Here is a 24338-nt window from a genome sequence, read left to right as displayed (position 1 = left end):
TACAATGCGCTCTGAAAATTAATTAAGGGGGCAATTTATAACACAAACCAGCCTCTCCACTGTCTTCTGCTCTTCCTACCTTTGTAGCATTCACATTGTGGTGTTGGATCAGTGCTTCCATTTGCAGGAAGAATAATAACACCTAATGCCTGCTCTTTGATGCCTTTGCATGAGAAGGAGGAGATGGGCAGGGCTCATCCTTGGGCTCAGCCCTGCCTTCACACAGAGCACATGGCAACTGGGCTGTATAGTGCTTGGAGGGGAAAAAAAAAAAGTTGTAACAGTGCAGGAGGCACTCAGGGCAAGGGCCAGGAACCATGGTAGGCTTTGGCTCACGTCTACCAGTCAGATGGGGAGTGGTGAGTGAAGGAGTAGCAGATGGGAAGAGGTGTGAATGATACCCCTCACTCCTGGCAGAAGCCGGTAAGTGTGTGACAGGATCAGAGAATGTCACTGTGGTGGTGATACAGTGGTGGCTCTGTGGTGAGGGGAGGGAGAGTGTACCCTGTTCTGACAACAACTCAGGAGGAGCTCTCAAAACAGCCATTAAAGTCATTTAATGGGTGATTTCTGTAGGTTTTTGGTTCCAGATAGAGGTCCAAGAGGATTTTGATCAGACCAGCATGCCCTTGGAGATATGTGTAATGGATAAAGTTGTGTTGCAAAGTGGGTAGGGCTGGACCTGTTAGTATATCTGTAAGTAAACCCAGCAGTACCTGTGATCTAGCTCAATCTTATTATGTTGAGTGCTGTATGAACATGCCAGTAAATAAATAAGGGCTTAGTTTTACCCCAAAGGACCAATAGGAAGAGTGTATGAAGAAACATCTAGTGATGGAGGCTACTGGATTTTGTCAGCTTATTTAAGAAGTGGCAAACACTTTACAAGATGTCCGTGAATGTTGTGGAAGTTTATTTTATAGAAGAGCTTATTTTAAAGAGCTTTATTTTATAGAAGTTTACTGAAGACCAAATGAGCTGTTATGAGAAGAAGATCCAAAGGATGTGGTCACAGGTGGGAAACTACAAAACTGGTAGATTTTTCATGTCTAGCGTTAGCATCTGCAGCCACATATTGGCAACCACAATATACAAGATTGGTCTGGTTCAGGTGGTCACAAGACAAAGCTCAAGTTAAATGAAGCCTGTCTTGGCATGTTAAAAGAACCTCAGGTGGTGAGTGAACAGATGAGAAAGGGGCTTTTCTACTGCTGAGTTCATACTTGAGTTCCTGCCTGAGCAAGCATGAAGAGATCCTGGCCACTTCTCCAAAACCTGCACAAGTTCAATTTACCTTTGACAGACTGGACATTTGATTGAAAAAGTGGGTTGCAGTGTATTGCAACTTAAACTGTATTATGCTTTATGAATTTAATAGAATTAAAATATGATACTGAGGGGCGTTCTGAGCAATATTTCAATTACTTTATTTTCTGATTAATTTCCTGCATTCCAGGGTTTGTGCTTTTAGTAAACTTTCATTTTAATATTTTGAAATCTCTGATTTCATTGGGCTATTGTCTTTAAACCTGTTGGGAACAATGGTCCAGAGAATTTGGATTTCTGCAAAAGATGTGGTTCAAACAACTTTCTTCCCACCTCTTCAGAAAGGAGAAGAATTTGACATGGAGTCTTTTTCATTTCGTAGACCACTGGGCATTCTTCATGTTTGTCTTAATTTAAAATGTGTACTGTTACAAAGAAAGCTAAATACATTAGCAGGAAATTGTTTGCTTTTGCAGGGGAGAGGAATGGCTGGAAATGGTCCTTTGAGCAGGTTCTTTGTGGGTTCAGGGTGGAGGCTGTGCTGTACAGCAGGATTAAGATTTATTTTTAAGACTACTGCTTAGCTAAATTCTGTCCCAAAGAGCTTTGCAGCATCAGGCAACAATAAATGTCTGTGAGGTGTGTCATCCAGGGAAAGGAAGAAGAAAGTATTTATTCTCTTTGCTGAGCTTTATGAAGAGTTTGGGAAAATTGTGAGGTGATGAGGGCAAAGACTCCTAGGGTATTTTTATTTTTTTTTTCCCTAATGCCTTTTGTGTAGTATAGTCTACTGTTCTAATAGAATAATGGGTTCAGAAATGAAAATACTTGCTTGTGGATGTATAAAGAGCCAAAGGATTTCCAAGATCTGAAAGGAGAAAGAAATAATCTGTTTTTATCTCTCTCCTGTCAATAATACTGAACTCAGTCAAAAATAATAAAATGAAAAGGAAAGTCTCTCTGTAGTGTTACTTTCAGATTACCAGGTCCAGCTGGAGAATCCCCTTCAGGTATCCCTTGGTGAGGTCGTTGTCCTCAGAAGACAAACAGTGGGATAAAACTGCAGGGGAGATGTGAAAAGACCTCTTGACCCAAGCACCGCAGTTCTGTATTTTTAGAAGCCTCTATTTTTATTTTGTCTATTCATTTAAAATTATGTAAATCCTTCCTCTGTCTGCTGCAGATTAATTATTTCTAAGTTCCTGTTCCGTGAAAGTGGAGAGATTAGATACTTGTCCTGTCCGAGCTGAGCAGCATGTCTTTCGCCATTAATCTGTGGTACTGCATTGTCTTTCTGTGGATTGATTTCTGTTGTCAGCTAAAGAATGGATGGTGTAAAGGTCCTTTGGTCCTAGCTGTCAGTACTGAAGTGAGATGTTCAAACCTGTACTGAAGTAGGATGTTCAAACCAGTTGAAAATAGGAAGAGGGTCTGAGCATATAGTCAGATATAAACATTTCTACACATAGTAATTGCACAACTTCAGATTCCCTCTTTGGAGGAAGTAGGATGTCTGTCTTCCTTTATTAAAAAAAAAAACGAGAATGCTTTTATGATCAAATACTTTCAGATGCTCAGCATGCCTGCATTGCTGCTTAGCCCAGGGGCTTTGTGGGGAAACAGCAGAGCTGTTGGGTGCACGGCGCATGCCCTAGTGAGGCATGACTGAGATGGAGAGCTGACAATGTCTCACCAACATGGCCAAATGTTAGTGTAGCCTCCTTGAATTGTCAAACTGCAGTGGTTCTTGTTAGCTCTGCCTGACTTGCCTTCTCCATGTTCCTCTGACTGCTCAGCCTGAGGAAGAGAAGTCTCAGCGGGAATCTTATTTATGTGTACAAATACCTGAAGGGAGGTACGGTGGTTTAGTCCCACCAGGCAGCTCAGCACCACACAGCCACTTGCTCGCTCTCCCCACGTGGGATAGGGGAGAGAATCAGCAAGGTAAAAGTGCGAGAACTCATGGGTTGAGATAAAGACAGTTTACTAGGTAAAGCAAAAGTCACATGTGCAAGCAAAGCAAAACAAGGAATTCATTTGCTGCTTTCCATTGTCAGGCAGGTGTTCAGCCAATTCCTAGAAAGAAGAGCTCATCAAGTTAACGGTTTCTTGGGAAGGCAAATGCCATTGCCTTGAACACACCGTCTCCCCATCCTCTTTTACCTCAGCTTTTATTGCTGATCATGAAACCATATGGTATGGAATATTGCATTGGCCAGTTTGGGCCAACTGTGCTGGCTGTGTCCCCTCCCAACCCTTGTGCATTCCTAGCCTCCTCACCGGCAGGGCAGCACAAGAAATAGAAGAGTCTTTGACTGTGAAAGCACTGCTCAGCAACAACTGAATACATTGTGTTATCAGCACTGTTTTCATTGAAAATCCAAAACACAGCATCATACAAGCCTCTATGAAGAAAATTAACTCTATCCCAACCAAAGCCAGGACAAGAGGCAGGCTCTTTTCAGTGGTGCCCAGTGCCAAGAGGCAGCAGACACCAGTGGGAACATAAAAGGTTCCATCTGAAGATCAGGAGACACTTATGTGTGGGTGACAGAATACTGTCACAGGTTGCCCAGAGATGTTGTGGAGCTTCTTCCATCCTTGGATATATTCAAAACCCATCTAGACATGGTCTTGGGCAAACAGCCCTGTGTGAGAAGGAGCTTGGATCACATGGACCTGAGGTGCTTCAACCAGTCTGCAATTTTGTGTCTGCTTGCTGCTGAGAGCAGGGAACACAAGCTTGGATTAGTCTTGCTGAGATTGAGGATATAGTGTATTTGAATACTGCATCCTTTCCCCTGCTTTCAGCCAGCATCCTGAAGCATCCTGTGGAACGAAAAGTGCAGTCTTTATTTTGGAAAAGGTCCCTATGCTTCAGCTTGTGGCGCAAGTGGAAAAAATACTGGAGGAGGTGGTCAAGGATTCAAAAAGGGGGATACAATATTCTTACAGCAGAGGTGGGAAGCAGGTCCCATAGTTGCAGCAAGGCTGAGGTTACCTGACCTTGTGTTTGTTCAGGTTTGATCTGGAGAAGGGGCATCCTGTTCATATTCTGATGCTTGCTGGGTTCCATACACAGGTTTGTGCACCTGGGTAATAAGCAGGACTAGGGAGCTGAGCCAGCTGAAAAATATTTTCTCATTCCTCCCATTGAATTAATCTTCTGAGGGATCAATCTTCAGGTCTGGTTCAAAACACAGTCTACATAGAGGTTTGTGCCAGCACAAGGCACAAGGCAGAGGGAAGGAACAGTGGAAGTGTGGAGGGTGTATGGCTGTGCTTTCTGGTGGGGTCTGGATTGAAGAAGTGATGTAGCCTTGGAAAATGCTGTGAGGCAGATCTGTTAGCATGCAGGGTGTGTGTCCACTCAGGGTGAGTGATGGCGGCAGTCATGCAGCGGATGATGTGATGCAGAAGACTGAGGTGTCTGGCTGAGAGATGCTGCTGCAGAGGTTGCTGCTCTGGCAGATCCTGCTTGCCCCAGCTAGGAGCTGGACAGGGACCTGCATGTCAGATGCAGCCTGTGAATCCTTATGCTCTAGAAGAGAGCATGCTCTTTGCTAATATACCTTTCCTGATTCTGCAGGCCCTTTTATTTCAGCTGACCTGATCTTTTTTTTTTTTTTTTTTTGGCCTGGTGGTTGGCAGAGGAGAAGTTTGATCTTGTTTCTTGCTGCTTGTGTCCCTGCGGAGCTCTGAGTGTACGCTTCCAAGGCTGTGCTAGCTGCTGCTTTGAGCCAAAGTTGAGCACTGCAGGACTGGAAATGCAAGGAAACCAGGTCCTTAGGAAGCACAGCAAATAGAGCTGTGCGATATGCTGGTGAGTGTAGGGTACAGAAGGCAATACATGTTCCATGCTGGCAAGAAGGCAACATGTTCCATGTTGGCAAGAGGAGCTGCAGCAGATGTTTTGGCAGATGTGAACAGTCACTGTGTTGACTAGGTACTTCCTGTAAGGGCGTGTACATGAACTGTGCGAACATCAGTTCAAGTACAGGCTTGCCAGAACAGAAAGTGTGGATTGGGCAAAGTGATGTTACTGCACTGATCTCCTGATAAGATGCTTTGGAGGTCAGGTTTAGCAGCATGGTGACCTTGACAAGGCTGCTAGCTGAGGAGCAATGTGGCTGAACTGCCACAGTGGTGTTACTGCTGCAGGAGAGCTGAGGGGCTGGATCCCATGGAGCCGAGTCCAGGCGCACAAGGCTGTGTCTGTCAGTCACTGTTGCATTTACCAGTACTACGCTTGTGCAGGTCATGACTCTGGACACCACTGCCTTGGGAGAGACTGTAACAGGTGCTTTGGGGTCAATCAAATCTGCTAGTGGCACTTGGTGACTGGGCTGCTGCTAGGACCCGCAGCTCCACACTGCAGGCAGGAGTGAGCACAAGCTGGAAGATGAGCTTGGCTGCTGTGCAGTGCAGCCTGGTGAAAGTGCTGTTGATGTGCTCTGTCCACCAAAAATTGTACTTTCACTGTTGTCTTTTCTTAACCTGAGCAGTCTGCTGTTCTGGCAGGTGTCCATTGCTCCAAATTCACCCTGCAATAAGTGCCCTAAAGCCCCATCTGGAGTGAGGCTCCACTTGGCTGTTGTGTTTCACAGGAGGGTGCAGTCTTTTTGGGGCTAAGGGTGATTTGCATAAGCCAAAAAATGTGGACTTGCTTGTGAGCAGCAGTGAGTGGGGTGATAGTGCCATCTAAACAAGATTCTGTCTGAACACTGGGAAGCGCTTCTTTACTGTTCAGGTGATGGAGCACTGGATCCAGTTGCCCAGACAGCTTGTGGAGTCTCCCTCATTGAAGATCTTTAAAAGCCACCTGGATGTGATCATGGGCAAACTGCTCTGGTGGCTCAGATTGAGTATGAATTGGATTGGATGGATCTGGAGGTCCATTCCAGCCTCAGCCATGTTGTGACTCTGTGGTGACTGAGATTTTATTTCTGCCATGAGTGGCTCACAGCACAGAGCAATCGGTGAGCATTGCACTTTGCAGGCAGAAGAGGAGAGGTTGGGGTCTCCCTGTGCATGCCACTACCCGCTGGAGCCCTCTCCCACCTCTGTGCAGCGTGCAGCAGATCATGCAGCCTGGGTGTTGTGCCAAGGGAAAACATGCCTACCTCTGCTCAGGCTAACAGGCAGTGATTTTGTCAGCCCTCCAGGATGTTCAAGGACAAGGTCCTGGAGGCAGCTGCTCACATAGGTATGTGTAGCCCAATGCAGCTGTGCAGTGTGCTTGTGGGAGGTTTATGCATTGTTGTGGGACATGGGCTCAATGGGAACCTCAGGCTTGCATAAAGCACCAATGTAAGCCATAGTGCCCTGCAGGGTGACACATGGCCATGGTTTTCCTCCTCTGGGGTATGAGAAGAGCCTCTGCACACAATTTCTCAAGCTATAAACTTCCCCCTTATGGCAGAATCCAGAGTTCCATGGTGTTCTACTCAGCTGTCAATGATCTGGTTGCTCCATGTTGGCAAGAGGAGCTGCAGCAGATGTTTTAGCAGATGTGAACAGTCACTGTGCTGGCTAGGTACTTCCTGTAAGGGCTTCTTCCAGTTGGGCACTCTGCAGTGCTGTTTTTAGTGTCTGAGAAGGGGCAAGCTCCTACCAGAGCCTTTCCTACTGCTAGATTTCAAGGCAGTTTCTCTGGGATGTGGATTCTGTAATGTCTGTGATGGGGTGAATTCATGCTGCAGCACCTCCTACACTGGGAGCACAAGAATGGTCTCACTTCCCCATGTGCTGCTTGTTTTCACCAAACCAAGCACTTCTGAGGTCTTGAGCCTTCTGTTAAATGTGGCTGAAATGGCAAATGAGCCCCCATATTGTCTGGGATAGGACAAACAGGCGGATGCAGTATAATTTCACAAGTCTTATTTCTAGAAGAAGCCCCACAAGGAACATAAAGGGAACAAATATCTTACATGGCACTAACCTACAGAGTGATGTGGGGCTGTGCTCTGGAGAGTTTGGGTCCAAAAAAGGCATGTGCTTAGACATCTCAACTCCTTCGTTCCCTCTGTTACCCTGCTGCAGGCCCAGCTGGAGTTCCCAGGGCTTCCTTACTCAGGGGCAAAGTGGCCCTCCATTCTCTGGCACACCAGGGCACCTCTGTCTGTCCTCAGCAGAGGGTTTTTCTATATGTTGGAACTTTTCCATTAGTGTTTTTTGTACCTGCCAGAGGCTCCTTTTTAGGCTGATGCTTTGGGACCAAATCCTGGCTGTGGCTGTCACACCTGTGGTTCTGTCAAATGATCTTTCAACATCCACCTGCAAAGATCTCCAGGGTGGAGGACAGGCAGCTGTCACCTGAAGTGTTCCCAATGAGGCAGTATGACTGCTAGCTGGCATGGAAATCCCCAGAACCACTTGGTGACCATCAACTAAGGTACCAGACTGGGCTTCAGATGAGAGTCTTCTCAACACCTCCAGTGACAACCTTTGAGCTTTCCTTAGTTACTTCAGTGACAGCAAGCACACAGAAAAGAACATCCTTGACAACCTTCCAGGTGTGGCAGTTTTACCCAGCTGGGCAGCTGAGCTCCACCACAACCACTTTCTCACTCCCCCTCCTTAAAGGAAAAGAAGGAGAAAATGCAATGGAAAGGGCTCAAGGGCTGAGATAAGGATAGGGAGATCACTCAACAATTGTCACAGGCAAAACAGACTCAACATAGGGAGATTAATGTAACTTATTACGTATTTCTAACAAGCTAGAGCAGTGGGAAACTAAAACAAAACAAAACAAAATTACAAAACAAACCAACCAACCAAACAAAAACCAACACGAAAACACCCTCCCCTCCATCCACCTTCTTATACATCCTCCTCCCTAAGCAGCACAGGGGAATGGGGGATGTGGTCAGTCCCTAATGCTTCAACTTTGCTGCTCCTTCACAGTGACTCTTCCCTTGCTCCAATATGGGATCCCTCCCATGGGATGCTGTCCTTTCCAAACTGATCCTGCGTGGTCTTCCCACAGTCAGCAGCTCTTCAGTAACTGCTCTGTTGCCGACGGAAGGAAGACCCAGACGCTCAATATGAGTGAACAGTGAACTTCAACTTTAATGGATAGCTCAGTCGCCTTTTATGTAGTTTGAACATAATCAACTCATACATATTGCAGAAACTAAGCTCAGGATTGGTTAACACTTCCCGGGCTTTTCAGTCTGGTCCTCCTTCTTTTGGCTACCTGTCCCGCCTTAGGGACTTTCCCCGATCGCCCAAGGGCATCGTGTCCTTGAGCCTGATTGGCTCTCAGCCAGCTGCATACGTGCCAAGGCTCATGTGAGTTGAGTAAGGTGCTTCACCAGCCCATTGTCTCCCAACTGCTCAACATCCACATGTCCTACCTCACTTAATGATTCCTCCACACTGCTCCAATATGGGTCCCTCTGTCAGGAGCAAACTGCTTCAGCATGAGTCCCCCATGGGCAGCAGCTCCCCTCAGACCCCCTGCTCCTGTGTGGGCTCCTCTCCACGGGCTGCAGCTCCAGCCTGGGTCCTGCTTCTGCAGGGGCTCTCCATGGATCACATCCTCCTCCAGGCCACATCCACCTGCTCCACTGTGGGCTCCTGGACAGCCATGCAGCACTCTGGAGAGAAAAGATTTCTGTTGCTTTTCTTGTTGAGGGTCATCATATGGAAGTAGGAGGGGCTTCAAGGCATCATGTCTGGGGCTTGGGGAGATCTGCACAAAACTCTCTTGAAGACCGCAGGTGTATGTTCCTCTCCACATGTCAGTGTGCTCTTCCAGCGTTGTCATTGTATTGAGGGTGTCCTGTGGTGCTTCAGAAGAAGAAGCTCTGCGATACCCCTAAAATGAAGTACCTGCCATATCTAACCAGTTGTCTTTGCTCCACCTGACTTCATTCGCTTGTGAGGAAACCACCATGGCTGGTTAATCCCTCTGAAGACAGGATTTAAGGACTCTTACCCATGACAGCCAGCATGACTGCTCCATGCACTCCCCCTTGCACCATGGATAAATGCTGCTTCTGACTCCATGTGCCTCCGGTTGCAACAGTGTGGAGCATCCCCTGGGAGCTGGCAGTGGTAGAGGGGAGGGCAGGGACTTCTTGTGGCCCTCCTTGCTTGTGTCCCTCCCCAGTCCCTGCTGTTGGGTGGGATGGAGGCCAAGACAGGAGCACTGTGGAGGGCTAAGCATGTTTCTGTCCTGGGAGCATCATCCTGCTCTGGAGCATACTGGAGTTAATAGGATGTCATTGATGTTTCTGGCCATGGCTGCCCAGCCTCTCTTGTCATCAGCTGTGTCTCTCCAGTCACAGCTGTCTCCCTCTTACGTACAACACATATTTTTGGTTGTCTTATCCTCATCAGGTGACCTAAATGACTCCTGGGAGCTCTTATACTGGCACTTGCTGAAGTCTGCAGGGCATCCTCACCCCATGTCACATCAGCATTTGTATCAGTGGAGAAACACAGTGGTGTCCATTGCACAAGTGAGGAGGTCACCCTGCTCATGCAGGTGGATAGCTGGAGCCCTTGGTGAGGGGTGCTGCACGTGATAAATTAGTGGGGGTTTGTTCATTGTCTTTGAGGAATTTGGAGAATCTGCTGAGGAGATAAGGTTGTACAATTTAATGGCCTTGGTAAAGCAGAGGATTAAGCAAGCAGATAGCAGGAGGGGGTATTGGGTAAACATTCTTGAGTGAAACCAGACATCCTGTTTGCCGCTTCACTACCCCCACCTGAACACAAGCACAATGAGCACAACGCGTGATCACCAGCAGAGGAACAACGACCCCCCTCTCAACAATGGACTGCGCAGCCTCAGCCAGTTCAACAAGTCCCGATAAGCTGGAACTCAACTGCTATAAAACAGCAACCCTGGAAAGGGAAGTTGTGTGCTGTTGCGGAGCTGAGACTCCCCAGCCGCCCAGCGCTGTTTTGCTTGTGTCTGCTTACTTGATTAATAAAATAATTTCAATAGACCAGAAAATTGTGTGGTCTAATTTATAACACTGCACAGCTGTCCTCGACCTTTGTCCTGGCAGTGATGGGACAGGGCTGGCACCAGCTGGACAAGGAGCCTGAGCTGAGCCACTGGAGATTTCGGAAGATTTGGCCTGTAGTCAGAGACAGAAATAGCAATAGAAATAGACCTCTCAGTCTGGGGGTGCACAAACTCTGCCGGCTTCATGCAAGTACTGCAAAGCCCTGGTGCAGGAATCTGTCTCCATTAATAAGTTCAGAGTCTAACAATGGTGTTCATATGAGATAGACATGTCCACACGTGGCATGTCTGGAATTTGAGTGGCCTTTGCTCTGAGCAGCTCTCAGCACTGGCCACAAGCGAGCACCTGGTCCCCAGGGTGCTGCCCGGGTCAGGAGCCTACTCTGTAAACCACAGCCCCACCACGGGCTGGGGCGGAAATTCTTGACCAGGAGGGGGCCCCCTCACTGTGCTTCGCGAAAGAGGTGGGGTATGGGAGAGCCGTAAGCGGGGTACGCGCGCTGCCGATGCTGGACGGTGGCCGTGCTCGGGGCCAACGACGGGCGCGGGCCCGGCTGGAGGGCTGCCGCCCAGGGAAGAGCCGCGGCACCTGCGAGGAGCCTGGCGGGGGCTGCCGGCGGCGTTTGGCCTTCCCTGGGGGGCGCGGCGCAAGGGGGGCAGTGCACGGCGCGAGGGGCGGGGCAGCGCCGCGCGGCTTCACGCCGGTGCCGCGGGGGCTGAGCCGAGCCGAAGGCCTCTGGGGGGAGGGCGGCCCGGCGGGTCCCAGCAGGAGCAGGTGAGTCCGCGCCGTGCACCCCGCCGCTCCCCGAGCCTTGGCCGGCGCCTGCTGCCGGGAAGCTCCTGGTGCCTCAGAGCGGGCCCCCGGGGCACGGGGCAGCTCAGCCTGCGGCAGCCCCGCTCCCCGCAGCTGCTGCTGAAGCACCCCCTGACTTTCTCTTTGCTAGCGAGAGTTTAAGGGAGCAGGAACGGTGGGAGCAGAGCACGGCAGCCCCGCCGGTGCATCACCGGGCAGCTGCCTCCAGCAGCCCTTGAAAAAGCTGTGAGGGGACGCTTTTGTCAATTAAGCCCAGATGGGTTCAAGGGAAGGATGCTGACCTGGCTTTAGTCACAAGATCCCGACTTTATCCTACAGGCCTGAGTGGCGAGGCTGAGTTGGACAGGGGATGGGACAGAGCCGTGTAGGAGGGTAGTAGTGGGGAGGAGCAGCCTAGGGAGATGAGCAGTTCAGAGGGTCCTCAAGCCTGAGCTGATTCTGAGCTGAGGATGGGGCAAAGCTGGGTGATCTTCCAGCTGCTGCTGCTTCTGGGACCTGCTTGTTGGTCTGCAGAGAACAGTGTCTCTAACGCTGTCTATGGTTTTAATTTAGAGAAGGACTGTGGGCATTTTGGAAGACTGCAGTAAAGAAGTAGATACTGAGAGGGGAAGAAAACAGTTTGTGCTTGTGCATGAATCTTTTGGGCTGCTGCTCCATTCCACCTCTCCTTATGTCCAAACAAGTAATTTGCTTCTGATGTTGCTTGAACAATTCTGGCTCAAAGTGATTTGCTGAAGGAGAACTTTTTTCAGCCCTGTCGGTGCTTTGTAGAAAAGGTCCTGCTTCCCCTGTCCTTTCATTTCCACATGCCAAGGGCCTCATTCTTCCATTTCTCTGACAAGTTCAGCAATTTCAGTGTAGAAACAGTACTGAAGAGAGAGCACGCTCCGGGCCTGGAGGATCCTGCCTCAGCTTCAATCCCAAATGCATCTTGTTTTTCTTAAGAAAAGAGTAACTCTATAGGGGAAACTGAACTGGAGGCTATGTAAAACCTGCATGCAAAGTGTAGGTAAAAGTGTGGGATAAACAAATGATAAAAAGGTAGCACTGAGTGTTGCGAATGGATTGCAGTTATCTTGCAAGGTCAGTCACAGCATAGCGCAAACCTGCAAGGGGCTAAAGAAATGACAGCTGGAGCTGAAGTGAACAAAGCAGATGTACCTGCATGTGGATGATTATAAATCACAAGGTAAGCGTTACAGTGTACTGTCCCCAGACAAAAAAAAAAAAAAAAAAAAGTAAAATCAAGCTGGACCTGAGCAGTAAGGCTGAGTGATGCACTGGGATGTCAGTTAATCACAAAATGGACCTTCCAGTATCAAAAAGATCAGGCAATAATGAGAACCCTGACAGGGTCCTGCAGGTCACTCATCCCACATTCCTTCACTGTGTTTGGCTGGAGCTGGGGCTCAGTCACTGTGGGCACCCAAGTTGTATTTCCTTGTCCATTTTCCATCATGTCTTACTCTGCTGAGGTGCTCTTGCAGGATCTTTGCTACCTGTGCCAGACATGGAGGTTGTGTGTGGTGATGAGGTACAGCTGTGTTTCCAATGTCTCTGCCTCACTGGCTTGCTAGGCAATGTCCTCTTTGTTCCATAAATCCCTCAGCAGGCCCCACTGCTGGTGCTTGCTGTTGTTACTATTTTCTCTTTAAGTTAATAACCCCCTGATCTTATGGTGTGATGCAATCTGTACTTTGTGCCATTTCAGAGGGTCCTAAAGCAATGTGTAAGCTCGTTGTGTTCAGCAGCTGGAGGTCCTCTCACAATCAAAGCACCTTTCAGCACCTTTCAACACCAGTTGGCAAAGCTTTCAGGAGCATGCTCAGCCTTGTTAGATTGTACCCCAATGCGTCTGTGCCTGGGAATTGACATGGGAGTTACCTGGAGGTCATGGCGTGTAAATAGGGAAGCCCCTGTGAGACAAGGGTAAGAGGCAGAAGCTGTGATTTTTTTTTTTTTTTTGTCACCTCCCTGCTTTTTTCTGTATGTAGAAACTTGCTGCTTGTGTGTCTTTTGAGCACTGAAGCTGTTTTTCATCTGGAAGGCTGGGAGCCTTATTCAGCTGGAGTTTAACACATCAGGGCTTCTGCGCCTTTAAAGAAAACACTTCTGGGTCATTTCTATCATTTAGGTCTTGCATATTCCATCTTCTCTAAAGGTAGATTTTGTAACGAAAACTTCATATAAAGCAGTAGATTGTTTTTCTGGAAAGTGAGCCTACGGGGTTTTGGCTTAGAGCAAAGTCTCTGAAGCCACTTTCAACTTTGAGCATTGATAGCAACTGCTTTGGCTTCTGTCCCACCTGATATTTACTGAGTGATTAAGGCCAGAGATGTAAACCTGTGGCCACCAAGTCTGAAATGTCACTGCAGCCATTTAACAAGTGGTTGGCCAGTGCTGTTTTCCTCCCCTGTCCTCAGTGACATTAACAGCACAGGCAATTCTGACCTGTCTTGCTTTAATGGGATGATTGGTTGAGTTTAGAAAAAGTTCTTGTAATGTGAGTCAATTCCTTACAGCTATAAGTTTGTTGAAGGTGCTAGAATTACAATAGGTGTAAATGGCCCATGATGTCCAGGGAGAGTTATGCTGTATCAGGCATGTCTTCACAAGTCTCCTTCTTGACAGGTCAATTTCTGCTGAGGTTTCTCTTTGCTGAGGTAAGAGCTGCTGCTCTCTCTGCTTGGGGTAAGAGCAGGCACCAGTAGTAGCCACCAGTGAGGTCATCTCAGGGCATAGGCTGGCTAGGGGGCTGGAGAGGCAGCTGCATTCTGGTGCACAAAGCCACAGTGGTCACAAGTCTGATGTTTTGGTAGTCTGTGCCCCCACAAACCTAGTCTCTCAAGGCTGGTCTAGGGAGGATGGAGTGATGTTAGGGGTGTGTGTGAAGAGACTACAGTGGGCAATACTGATGAGGCACAGTGAGCCATGCTACCAAGCTATGCAGCTTCTGCCCGAAGTATACTCTGGTGCTAAAGTTTATGTAGTTTCAAAAGGTTTATTGGGCAGATTCGAAGAAGAAAAAAACATGCATTAAGAGCTATTCAATACAAAACATCATCAGTTATTCAGTAGGTCCCCTGTTGGAAAAAAACCACTGGAGTTTGAAAAGGCTTTCTCAGAAGGTAGCAAGCCTCCTGCAATGCTCTGCACTTTCTGTATTCTAGATGCGACTAAGCATCCTCAGGTAAGGATGTAAATTCATCATGTCCATTAGATGCAATTCAGTCTGACCTGGCCCAGATGTTCCCTTGCAGATTGCTCAGAAACAGAGAAAAGGCATCTGGCTTTGAGGAAGAGCAGTTGTGTGAATCTACCTGCAGGAACTGCTCTTTGCTCAATTGAGCCACAGGAAGTAAGACCTTGGAAGGCAAATGAGCAGAGCCTTTTCTGTAAGCCTGGGGGCAAGTGGAGTCCTTCTCACCCCCTTGAGGCTCAAGCTTGACATCCTACCTTAACAGGGCTCATCATGTGGCAAGTTACTTAACTTGCTTTTAAATGTTTTAGTCTTAGTTTTTCCATCTCTTAGCAATAACAAAGTCTTCCTTCTTTGTGGTACTGGACTAGTAATGCTTATGAACTATATGGAGTTGGTATTGCTCTAGGGATTCAGTCTGCTTTGTTACATTGGTAAGAAAATGTCTTAGGTACAAATCTATTTCTCTTTCTGGGTTTCTGTGGTCCTTTGGGAGCTGCTGAGTGATAACTTATTCCTTGGTGACTTTCTGCATTCAGTGTCCCTCGCATTAGTTGGCTGTGATGTTGTGTGGGGAGCTGTTGGAAACAGTTTGCTTGCCTGTAGAAACTTCTTATGATGTATTGTAGTACAAATACTGCTTGTTTGTATAGCATTACATGGAGAAATGGATTTAAGTGGAGTAAATGATTGATATGCCTAGTAGGGGTAGCCTGCCTTTCTGAGGAGTATAGGAGATCTGGGCAGGTTATCAGCCAGCTATGGGAAAGTTAAACCTCCCATAAGTCATTGGGTTTTTAATAAGCCCCCGGTGGATTATGTTGTATATGGAGTGGTAATTCGTATTGAGAAAATGGTTGATATTAATAAAGAAGGGGGAGATCTGGGAATGTGGCCATGGGGGTTGGAAAGCACCATGGTTGAGATAACATTGGACTCTTAATGACGAGGCCATCAGGAATATAAAAGAGTTTAGAGGGAACAAAGAAGGGTGATTCAGGAGACTCCATGCAGTCTCTGGTTTCTTGTTCCCCAGCTGGTTCTCTTGTTCTCCAGCCCTTAAGCCATGGATGTTTCTGGGTGTTTGCTGTTGTTGTTACATTCAAAGTTGTTTGACCAATGAAAAGTTGTTTTGAAAAGAACTGCTGTGGAGAGAAGGGTATAAGAGGGGAGCCTGCCCTCAAGATAAAAAAGGCAACACGATGAAGTTACATCAGTAAAGAAGCAGGAAAAAGAAGTGAAGAGGAACAGGCTGGCAGAATGGAGACCAGGACAGGAGCAGGCATATTGATTGCCTCATGAAGACAGGTTTGGCCAGACTCAGCAAACTGCTCAGAGAAGCTCGCACAGAAAATCGCTGTACTGATCTGACTGCTACACCACGGGCCCCTCTGCTGCTACAGACCTGAATGTGCCTTTTGACCCAGGCCCAGTGGCCTTGAAAAGGAGATGGATCTGCTTTTCTTCAATCTGGGAGGAACGGGATACAGAAGGCCTGAAGACCGAGTTGCTTGACAACTTAAAGCAAGACATATTGTTCAAAGGGAATGGAAAATGGAGACTTGTTAGTAATCAAGAAAAGGAATGGAAAATGGAGACTGTTAAGCCATGGAACTTAAAGGATTGTTTGTTACCTATCCTGATTGTACATATGTATAGGCGTACTCGAGTTTAGTATGTAAAGCAATGTTCTGTATATTTAGAATGTTTGATGTTTGTGTGTGCATGTTGGTGGAGCGTAGACTCCCCGCACACCCAGCACTGTTTACTTGCCTTTTATAGCTTTTATACCTTTTATGCCTTCTATAAGTATTTGTTTTATAAATATTACAAAATTCAGATTGAGTTGAGACCTCATTTATAATAATTAGGTATGACAAGGAGCAACAAGAGGAAATCTCAAGAGAGGAGGAAAAGGGGAGAGTAGCCCTGTCTGCTCGAAGCAAGCTCAGTTCATACTACTGATGCTGGCAGTGGTGGCCCTCAGTCTTGTGTCCCCATGGCAGCACTGCTGAAACTGCCAGATGTGCTTGTGCAGCCTCAGAGTTTGAGAACTCTGCAATGAATCCTTCATTGGCCTTGCACAAGCAGCTGGCTGTCCCCCACCTAGGCTCATTGTCTCGGGGCACATCTGGTGCTGTAAGGGAGCTTTTGGGAAGCCCAACTCGGCTTCCCAGAGTGGTTGGGATGGAGCTTCAGACGTGCAAGGAGGAGCTGGATATGTCCTGTGCCACATCGGCACTCCATGGCAGTGTGTATGTGTGTGTGGGAGGTGTCAGGGTGGGTCCTGGAACAAGTTGGACGGATACCTGGGATGCCTCAGGGGTGTTGCTGTGTGCCAAAGAGTCAGGATGACAATTTCCACCCTGACATAGGAGGATGTGAGCACTCTTATTCCTCTCTTGCAAGACTTGACCTGAAGGTTGCTGACTGGGACCATCTCCCCAGCTCTGCACTGCCAAGCTACAGGGGTCTGGGCGAGGGATGAGCACAGAGCAGGGATGCAGTGCTTGAAAGTGCTGTGGAGATGCTGGACTTCTGGGAAAGCACTCGTCTGTGGCACAGAGCTGGGTCTGGTTACCTTCATCTCAGACTAGAGGCTTTTAAATTATCTCATACAGCCTTCAGCAGGTAGATTGTAGTTTTAGACCCTGTGTAGAGATAAGAGAGTCTCCATGCCCTCTGGTACTCTCTTGCTGGCCTTCTGCATTTAGGAGCTTTGTTAGCTGTTTAGAGTATGAAGTGAACTAATCTATTTGTGTTTCCAATTAAAAACAAAACAAAACAACAAACACTGCCATTGCCTAAAACCTGGAGTCTCAGTCACATTTCTTTGCTGTAATACCATCTTGAAGAATGAATGTGGCTGGCCTGTCAGTATGGCCAGGATAGCATAGATGTGTGGCTGGCTACTCTGCTGATGAGTACCTGTGAAGTTTTGGGTGGCAGAGACTAAGAAGTGGGCTAACTGAAATGAGCCTTTAATGCTGATATATTTAAGAGGATTAATTACCTCCAACTTTGTGTAGTTTGAAAAGGGAAGGTTTGTTTCTGTGTTTCAGTTGCATCCTGCAATGAAATCAGGTTACAATTTTGAAATCAAGTTACAAAAATCAAGTTACATTTTTCCAGCACTGATAAACCTTTAAAGCACTGCACTCTCTTCAAAGCCTGCTGAAATGATTTTTCTCTATTGTTGCAAGAAGACTAAGAAGCAGAAAAGCCTTTTTTTTTTTTTTTTTTTTTTTCCCCTTATCTATGAAAGACTGAGACAATTTGCTTCAAAGTCTTTGTCTTTGAATATTTTCTTCTAAGCTGTCTGGAGAGATCAGTTGTTTAGCCCTAGTATTTGGGTGAGCCAGCTGCTCAGAAAAATACCATCTGAAATGCTCTAACTGGATTTCAGCTTTATCTGCTGGATATTTACTACAGTCCTGCTTGGGTGGGAGAGTGAAAATTGTGCAAGAGGAAAAAAGTGCTGGGGCTTCTTAAGCTTACAAGCAGAATTTTTCCCAGGATGACCCCTCTGACGTAGCAGGGTCCCACAACAGGTGTACCAGCAGGTCTGTGTCCCCTGCTGGACTCAAGTCTGTTGCCAAGATGCCTCCTGCTTGGGGACCCACCACTGTCTCCTTCCTATTGCACTGCCCTGCTCAACATGGGGATGAGGTGGCACATCTGCAAAGGTTCTGGAGTGAATTCAGCAGTTGTGGTGGTTTTACTCACATGGGCAGCTGAGGTCCTCTGCTCTCTCACTCCCGCTGCCCAAAGGAGAAGGAGAAAATACAATGGATAGGGCTCAGGGGTTGAAATAAGGATGGGGAGATCACTCAACAACTATTGTCACAGGTAAAACAGACTCAGCATAGGGAGATTAGAAAAAAAATATTACCTATTACTAACAAGCTAGAGCTAAGAAACAAAGGGGGAAAAAAAAAAAAAAAAAACACAACACAAAAAACACCTTCCCTCCACCCACCCTCTTCCACCTCCTCCCCCTGAGCGATGCTGGGGAATGGGGGCTGTGGTCAGTCTATAGCACTTCATTTCTCCCACTCCTTCATGGTTACTGTCTTCCCCTGCTCCAATGTGGGGTCCTTCCCACAGGATGCCGTCCTTCTGGAACTGATTCTGTGTTGACTTTCCACAGCTCTACAAGAACTGCTCCAATATGGGTCCATACCACAGGGTCCATCCATCAGGAGCAAACTGCTCCAGCATGGGTCTGCCATGGGTGGCAGCTCCCCCCATATCACCTGTTCCTGCTTGGGCTCCTCTCCACGGTCTACAGGTCCAGCCCAGAGTCTGGTCCAGTGGGGGTTCTCCACAAGCCACAGCCTCCTTCAGGTCAGATCCACCTGCTCCTCCATAGACTGCACTGTGAAAATCTACTCTGCTGTGGTAATACCATGGGTTGCAGGGGGACAGCCTGCTCCACTGTGGGCCTCTCCACAGGTCATAGGGGAACTTAGCTCCAGCGCCTGGAGCACCTCAGACACCTGATGACTGGTATCTGTTCACCCAGAGGTTTCAAAGACCTTAAGATTTTAAGACCTTAAATTCAGTTTATCATGGTCAGTGTTTTTCTAGGAATGGCCTCAGGAGAGCAGGGTTTTGTGGTCAATCCAGGCTGTCCCCATCCCACATGGCAGCCAGCATCAGAGTTGGACCCATTGGACCTTTTTTCCATCACCTGCTTCTAGTTTGTAGGAACAGCAGTCAACAGGTGTCGTGGTTTAACCCGGCCGGCAGTTAAACACCACGCAGCCGTTCGCTCACCCTCCCCCCTCCCTCTCTGGGACGGGGGAGAGAAATGGAAAGTGAAGCCCGTGAGTTGAGATAAAGACAGTTTAATAAGACAGGAAAATAATAACAATAATAATAATAATAATAATAATAATACAATGATGATAATAGGGAAATAATAATAATATGTACAAACAAGTGATGCACAATGCAATTGCTCACCACTCGCTGACCGATGCCCAGCCTAACCCCGAGCAGTCTGGCCCCCTCCCCCTGGCTAGCCACCCCTATATATTGTTTAGCATGACGTCAGATGGTATGGAATACCCCTTTGGCTAGTTTGGGTCACCTGTCCTGGGTCTGTCCCCTCCCAGCTCTTACTGCACCCCCAGCCTGCCCGTTGGCAGGACAGAGCAAAAGGCTGAGATGTCCTTGGCTTAGTATAAGCATTGCTCTGCAACAATTAAAGCATCGGGGTGTTATCAGCACTCTTCTCATCCTAAGCCAAAACACAGCATTCCACCAGCTACTAGGAAGAAAATTAATTCTGTTCTAACTGAAACCAGGACAACAGGAAATGGGTCCCCATTAGCTGTCTGCTCCACTCAGCTCATTCCTTATCTCTAAGGTACAAAGGTACTGTTGGAGTATGGTTCGTAGGTTCACTGGGCCCTCTCCAAAATGGTGCCTTGAGTAATTCTGTGACTGAGCCATTTGCTAATGGTTTTCCACATGTAAAATCAAGTTATTCCCCACCTGTTTCCTAGAGTGCAGAAACAGATGGCGAAGAGCTTGTACAACTGCAGCTGCTTACTGAACATATACCTGGCACAAACAGTATTTTATTACTGCTGTAGTGAGCTTCTGGAGCACCCACACCTTGGCACATGGCTGTCTCTAGCATTGGTACAATCTTGCAGACAGTAGGTAGCAAATGCTTGGGGAAAACACGCAAAGTGTGCAGTAGAGGACCTATGGGGCAGGAAATGATGTCTTCTCCATGACAACAGACAACAGTAATTCTCCTTGATGGGAGGTTTGCCTTACATACCAGAATGTTGATCAAGACCAGTAAGGTGCTGTTACTGCTATTTGGCATTTGATGAAAGATGGATACAGAGGCTCATTCAACATGTGGGGAGCCAACGGTACTGCATAGAAGTAATAAAGGTTCAAGCCTTTATTCCAGTTTAGAACTCTGGCCATCTGCACCAAGAACAATCCTTGAGCTAAATGTAATCTCTTGGCTTTTAAGAGCCATACTGAGTGGTTAAGATTTGCTTGTGGATACCCCAAAGATAAGGGGTCTAGCTTTCACCAGCTGTAGAGCATGTTTGGGATTGCAGGGAGCCCTTTGTGTGTTGACGATACTGTCCCCACATCCTTTCCAGGCCCTTCCACAGCCTCCAGCCCTCATCTCTGCCTGTGAAAGGAGGCAAGTTACTGTAATTGCTCTTATCCATGCTTGGAAGCAGATGCAGCCTCTGAAACATTTTAGCAGTAAGGTCACAGTATCTTTTTTCCATGCTAATGCATTTTTCTTGATGAAGAGGCTGGGTTGGGGATGTTCTAGCTAGCTCAAATGCTTGACGGTTCCCACATACTGAGCTTTCTTTAAACACCCACATGCCCTGCTTTGTTTTTCAATTTGTGTAGTGTCAATTAGATATTGGGGGAAAATGTTTTATATATGCTGGTAATATAAGTGCCTTTTAACATCAGTTGGGAATCTTATACCATGAGTCTTCAGAACTAAAATAAAATTCATTGCAAATGCATAAAGAATGTAGCAAAGGGAGCAGAAATAGATGGTAACTGTGTGGGATTAGGCTTGTGATTGTTGAGTTATAACTTTTTTCCCCCTCTCTTCTGCACCTTTCTTTTTCAAACAGTATGCCTTGTCAATCATCATCCATTTTGAAAGGCGAGCTAATTTAAAGCCTTTGCTGCTGGCTGTCCTGTAGCATGTCTTTTCCTTTGCTCTTGTCTTATTTTTCTTCCTTCAAAATACCCACAGATTTTCCATCAGGTGGATAGTTTGGTATTTTGTGTGCATGGGAAGTGTAACTGGAGAGACCTCCATACAGGAGCCTTTGCAAGTAGTTTAGTAAAACTAACCAGAAATTTGGTGCAAAAAAGCCAAGTTCTCACTGGGGTGAGAACTTGAGGTGCCTGAATCCTTAACCTTGCTGGAAGCCAAACTGTATCTTAGCTGTCTAAACATCTTTTTGTATTCTAGCCTGATGAGTCTCTATCAGTTTTGTGAAAAACATGTCAAGTGTGACTTGGTTCAGTATGTGTAGACGTGCAGGAGCTGGAGTTCAGTGCTTCTTGGAGGAGAGGATCATCCTGTCTTCTCCTCTGTACACTTTGTCTTTGCAGGGAGGGGAGCAAGTAGGTTGCTGGAGGAACCACTCCCTTTCTGCTTATCTTCAAAAATGTTGTTTGCTAAAGTTTAAAGTTAAGGAGTATAATTATCTTCATTAAAAATGGAGAAATCCTTGAGAAATCCTTCTTTTTAAGGCCGGAAGAGCTTAAGAGCTTGTCTCGTTTATAGTATCAGACATAGCCTTTCATCTGGAAATGTTGTGCTTTTTGGTTAGGTTGCTTTCTGAACAACTTGTATCTTGTTTTGAAGTTGTTAGAGATCAAGACTGTATCCAGATCAGGATTTCTAACACTTAGTTCCTCCATAAGTATCACATGTCTAGAAAAGGGATTTGAATCCTGGGGTTTACATTTTTGCAGCAGGTCTTGGGCCTAGTTGGATGCTTGGGGCAGGATGGAGCTGGCTGTGCATGGTGTCCCAGAGGGCCAGGCTGCTGGGTCCTGAACCCACTAAAGGTGGGTGGCTCAGGAGCCTAAGTGCTCTGTTGCCGCACTGCAGGCATAAACCTCCTGTGACTATCTGGTCCTCCTGGGCCTTTTCCAGGCTGTAGCCCGCTGTAGTGGTTGGGCCTGAGCAGCACCTTTGGCCCCATGGTTGCCTTTGCAGGGTGTGTGTATGGGGATGGTTGATGCCTCTCTGCTGGCCATGGCAGCTGCTGCAGCCTCTATGAACTGGTGCCATGTTAGCATTCACAGGCAGTCCTGAGTCTTACAAGGGAGCTGGGCCCTTCACCACAGCATGAAGATCACAGAATTATAGGGTTTGGAAAGGACCTCAAGAGATCATTGGGTCCAACCCCCCTGCCAAAGCAGGTTCCCTAGGGCAGCCTGCCCAGGTAGGCATCCAGACGGGCCTTGAATATCTCCAGGGAAGGAGACTCCACAACCTCCCTGGGCAGCCTGTTCCAGTGCTCCGTCACCCTCACCGTGAAGAAGTTCTTTCGCATGTTGGTGCGGAACTTCCTGTGCTGTATCTTGTGGCCATTACCCCTTGTCCTGTCCCCACAAACTGCTGAAAAGAGGTTGGCCAAATCCCTCTGTCTCCCACGCCTCAGGTATTTATACACACTGATGAGATCCCCTCTCAGTCTTCTTTTCTCCAGGCTGAACAGACCCAGGTCTCTCAGCCTTTCCTCATAAGGAAGATGTTCCAGCCCCCCTATTATCTTTGTGGCCCTCTGCTGGACTCTTTCCAGGAGGTCCCTGTATTTTTTCTGTCTTTTTTGTACTGGGGAGCCCAGAACTGGACACAGTACTCCAGGTGAGACCTGACCAGGGCGGAGTAGAGGGGGAGGATTTTCTCCCTTGACCTGCTGGCCACGCTCCCTTTAATGCATGCCAGGATCCCCTTGGCCTTCTTGGCCATAAGGGCACACTGCTGGCTCACGGTCAACCTGTTGTCCACCAGGATCCCCAGGTCCTTCTCTGCAGAGCTCCTCTCCAGCAGGTCATCTCCCCGGCCCCTACTGATCCATGCGGTTGTTCCTTCCCAGGTGCAGGACTCTACACTTGCTCTTGGTAAACTTCATTTGGTTTCTTCCTGCCCAGCTCTCCAGGCTGTCCAGGTCTTTCTGAATGGCAGCACAGCCTTCTGGTGTGTCAGCTACTCCTCCCGGCTTTGTATTGTTGGCGTACTTGCTGAGGGTGGACATTATTCCCTCATCAGGGTCGTCAATGAAGATGTTGAACAAGACCGGACCCAGCACTGACTCCTGGGGAACACCGCTTCACACAGGCCTCCAGCTGGACTCTGCGCCACCAATCATCACCCTCTGAGTTCGGCCAGTCAGCCAGTTCTCAACCCACCTTACTGTCCACTCCTCTATCCCACACTTTTGCAGCTTTGCTAGCAGGATGTCATGGGAGACAGTATCAAAAGCCGTGCTAAAGTCAAGGTAGATGACATCCACTGCTCTCCCCCCACCTACTCAGCTGGTGATGCCATCATAGAAGGCAACGAGGTTGGTCGAGGACAACTTCCCCTTGGTGAATCCATGCTGACTACTCGTCATAACCTTCCTTCTCTTACAGTTGCTTGAAGATGGCATCCAGAACACGCTGTTCCAACACCTTTCCAGGGACAGAGGTGAGACTGACTGGCCTAAATCAATTCTATAAACCCACTCAGGGTTTACAGGTTAATTAGCTATGAGATTTTCTAAATAAAATGAACAAAAAAGAGAATGTCTCACCTTTTTAGATTTTACTACTTATATACCTTGTTTGTCCAAATACTTCAGAAACAGTTTTTTGATCTTTAACATATGTGGTACTTCCTTCCTTCAGTTTCTCTTCACTGCTTTATTATGATTTCTTATGTCTTTCCAGTTCCTGTAGGTGGGAAAACTCCAAAAGAAGACTCAGGTTTGCTTTTCAGAATGGCGGCTAATTTCAAGTGAATCTGTCAAGTGTTGGGAATTGGCATAATTGTTCGATCTAAGCTTGCTTTAAGCAACCAGGGGTAGGCCTTAGAAATCTCAGGGCCTGCTGTAGCTGAGCAAACCAAGCTGCCAGAGTAACTGTGAGAAGCTCCCACAGCAATGACTCCCACATCACCCAATTAAGGAACTCAGAAAATATTGTTATCAGCAGCTGGCCTCAAGGACTAGGCCTACGTGACCGTTAAGCACAAAGGGGGTTGTTTTCCTAACTTCTAATCAAAAGGGGGGGGTTCTTTTCTTGCAGGTGGTGTTATTTTCTTAACGGTTTGTCTGGGTGCTTTTGACCAATAATCTTGTGTGAAACACTGTCCACCCCTGTAAAATTCACTATAAAAGTTGGGCTATTCGGGCAATAAAATGGTGAAGCATGATCTGACTCTGCTGGTGTCTGTCGTGCTTTCGGCCGTGCTTCGCAACAGTCAAGGAGCAAGTTCTCTTCACTGACATTTTTATGTAGCCTTTAAGACTTTCCTGTCTGCCTGTGAGTAACATGCCTGGCTG

The 24338-nt window shown here is 47.4% G+C and overlaps 1 protein-coding gene across 8 annotated transcripts in view; it reads left to right on the top strand.

Moving 5' to 3' along the window:
* Positions 1–10582: 10582 nt before the first annotated feature.
* The window catches only part of LOC137842583 (dual specificity testis-specific protein kinase 2-like), a 44299-nt gene continuing 30543 nt past the window's right edge, over positions 10583–24338 (top strand). For 3 of the 8 annotated variants that reach the window (XR_011089110.1, XR_011089111.1, XM_068656802.1), the window contains exons 1-3: positions 10738–11024; positions 22890–23357; positions 23428–23482. Coding sequence is in view for 3 of the 8 variants with exons in the window: in XM_068656802.1 (XP_068512903.1) it covers positions 23256–23357; positions 23428–23482 (157 nt within the window). In the remaining 5 variants the exon portion in view is untranslated. The other 5 variants (XM_068656801.1, XM_068656800.1, XM_068656805.1 and 2 more) reach the window with 5 other exon arrangements.

Source organism: Anas acuta, chromosome 20, assembly GCF_963932015.1.
Source record: "Anas acuta chromosome 20, bAnaAcu1.1, whole genome shotgun sequence".
In the NCBI taxonomy this organism is placed as follows: domain Eukaryota; kingdom Metazoa; phylum Chordata; class Aves; order Anseriformes; family Anatidae; genus Anas; species Anas acuta.
This window is presented reverse-complemented; position numbering and strand designations above follow the sequence as displayed.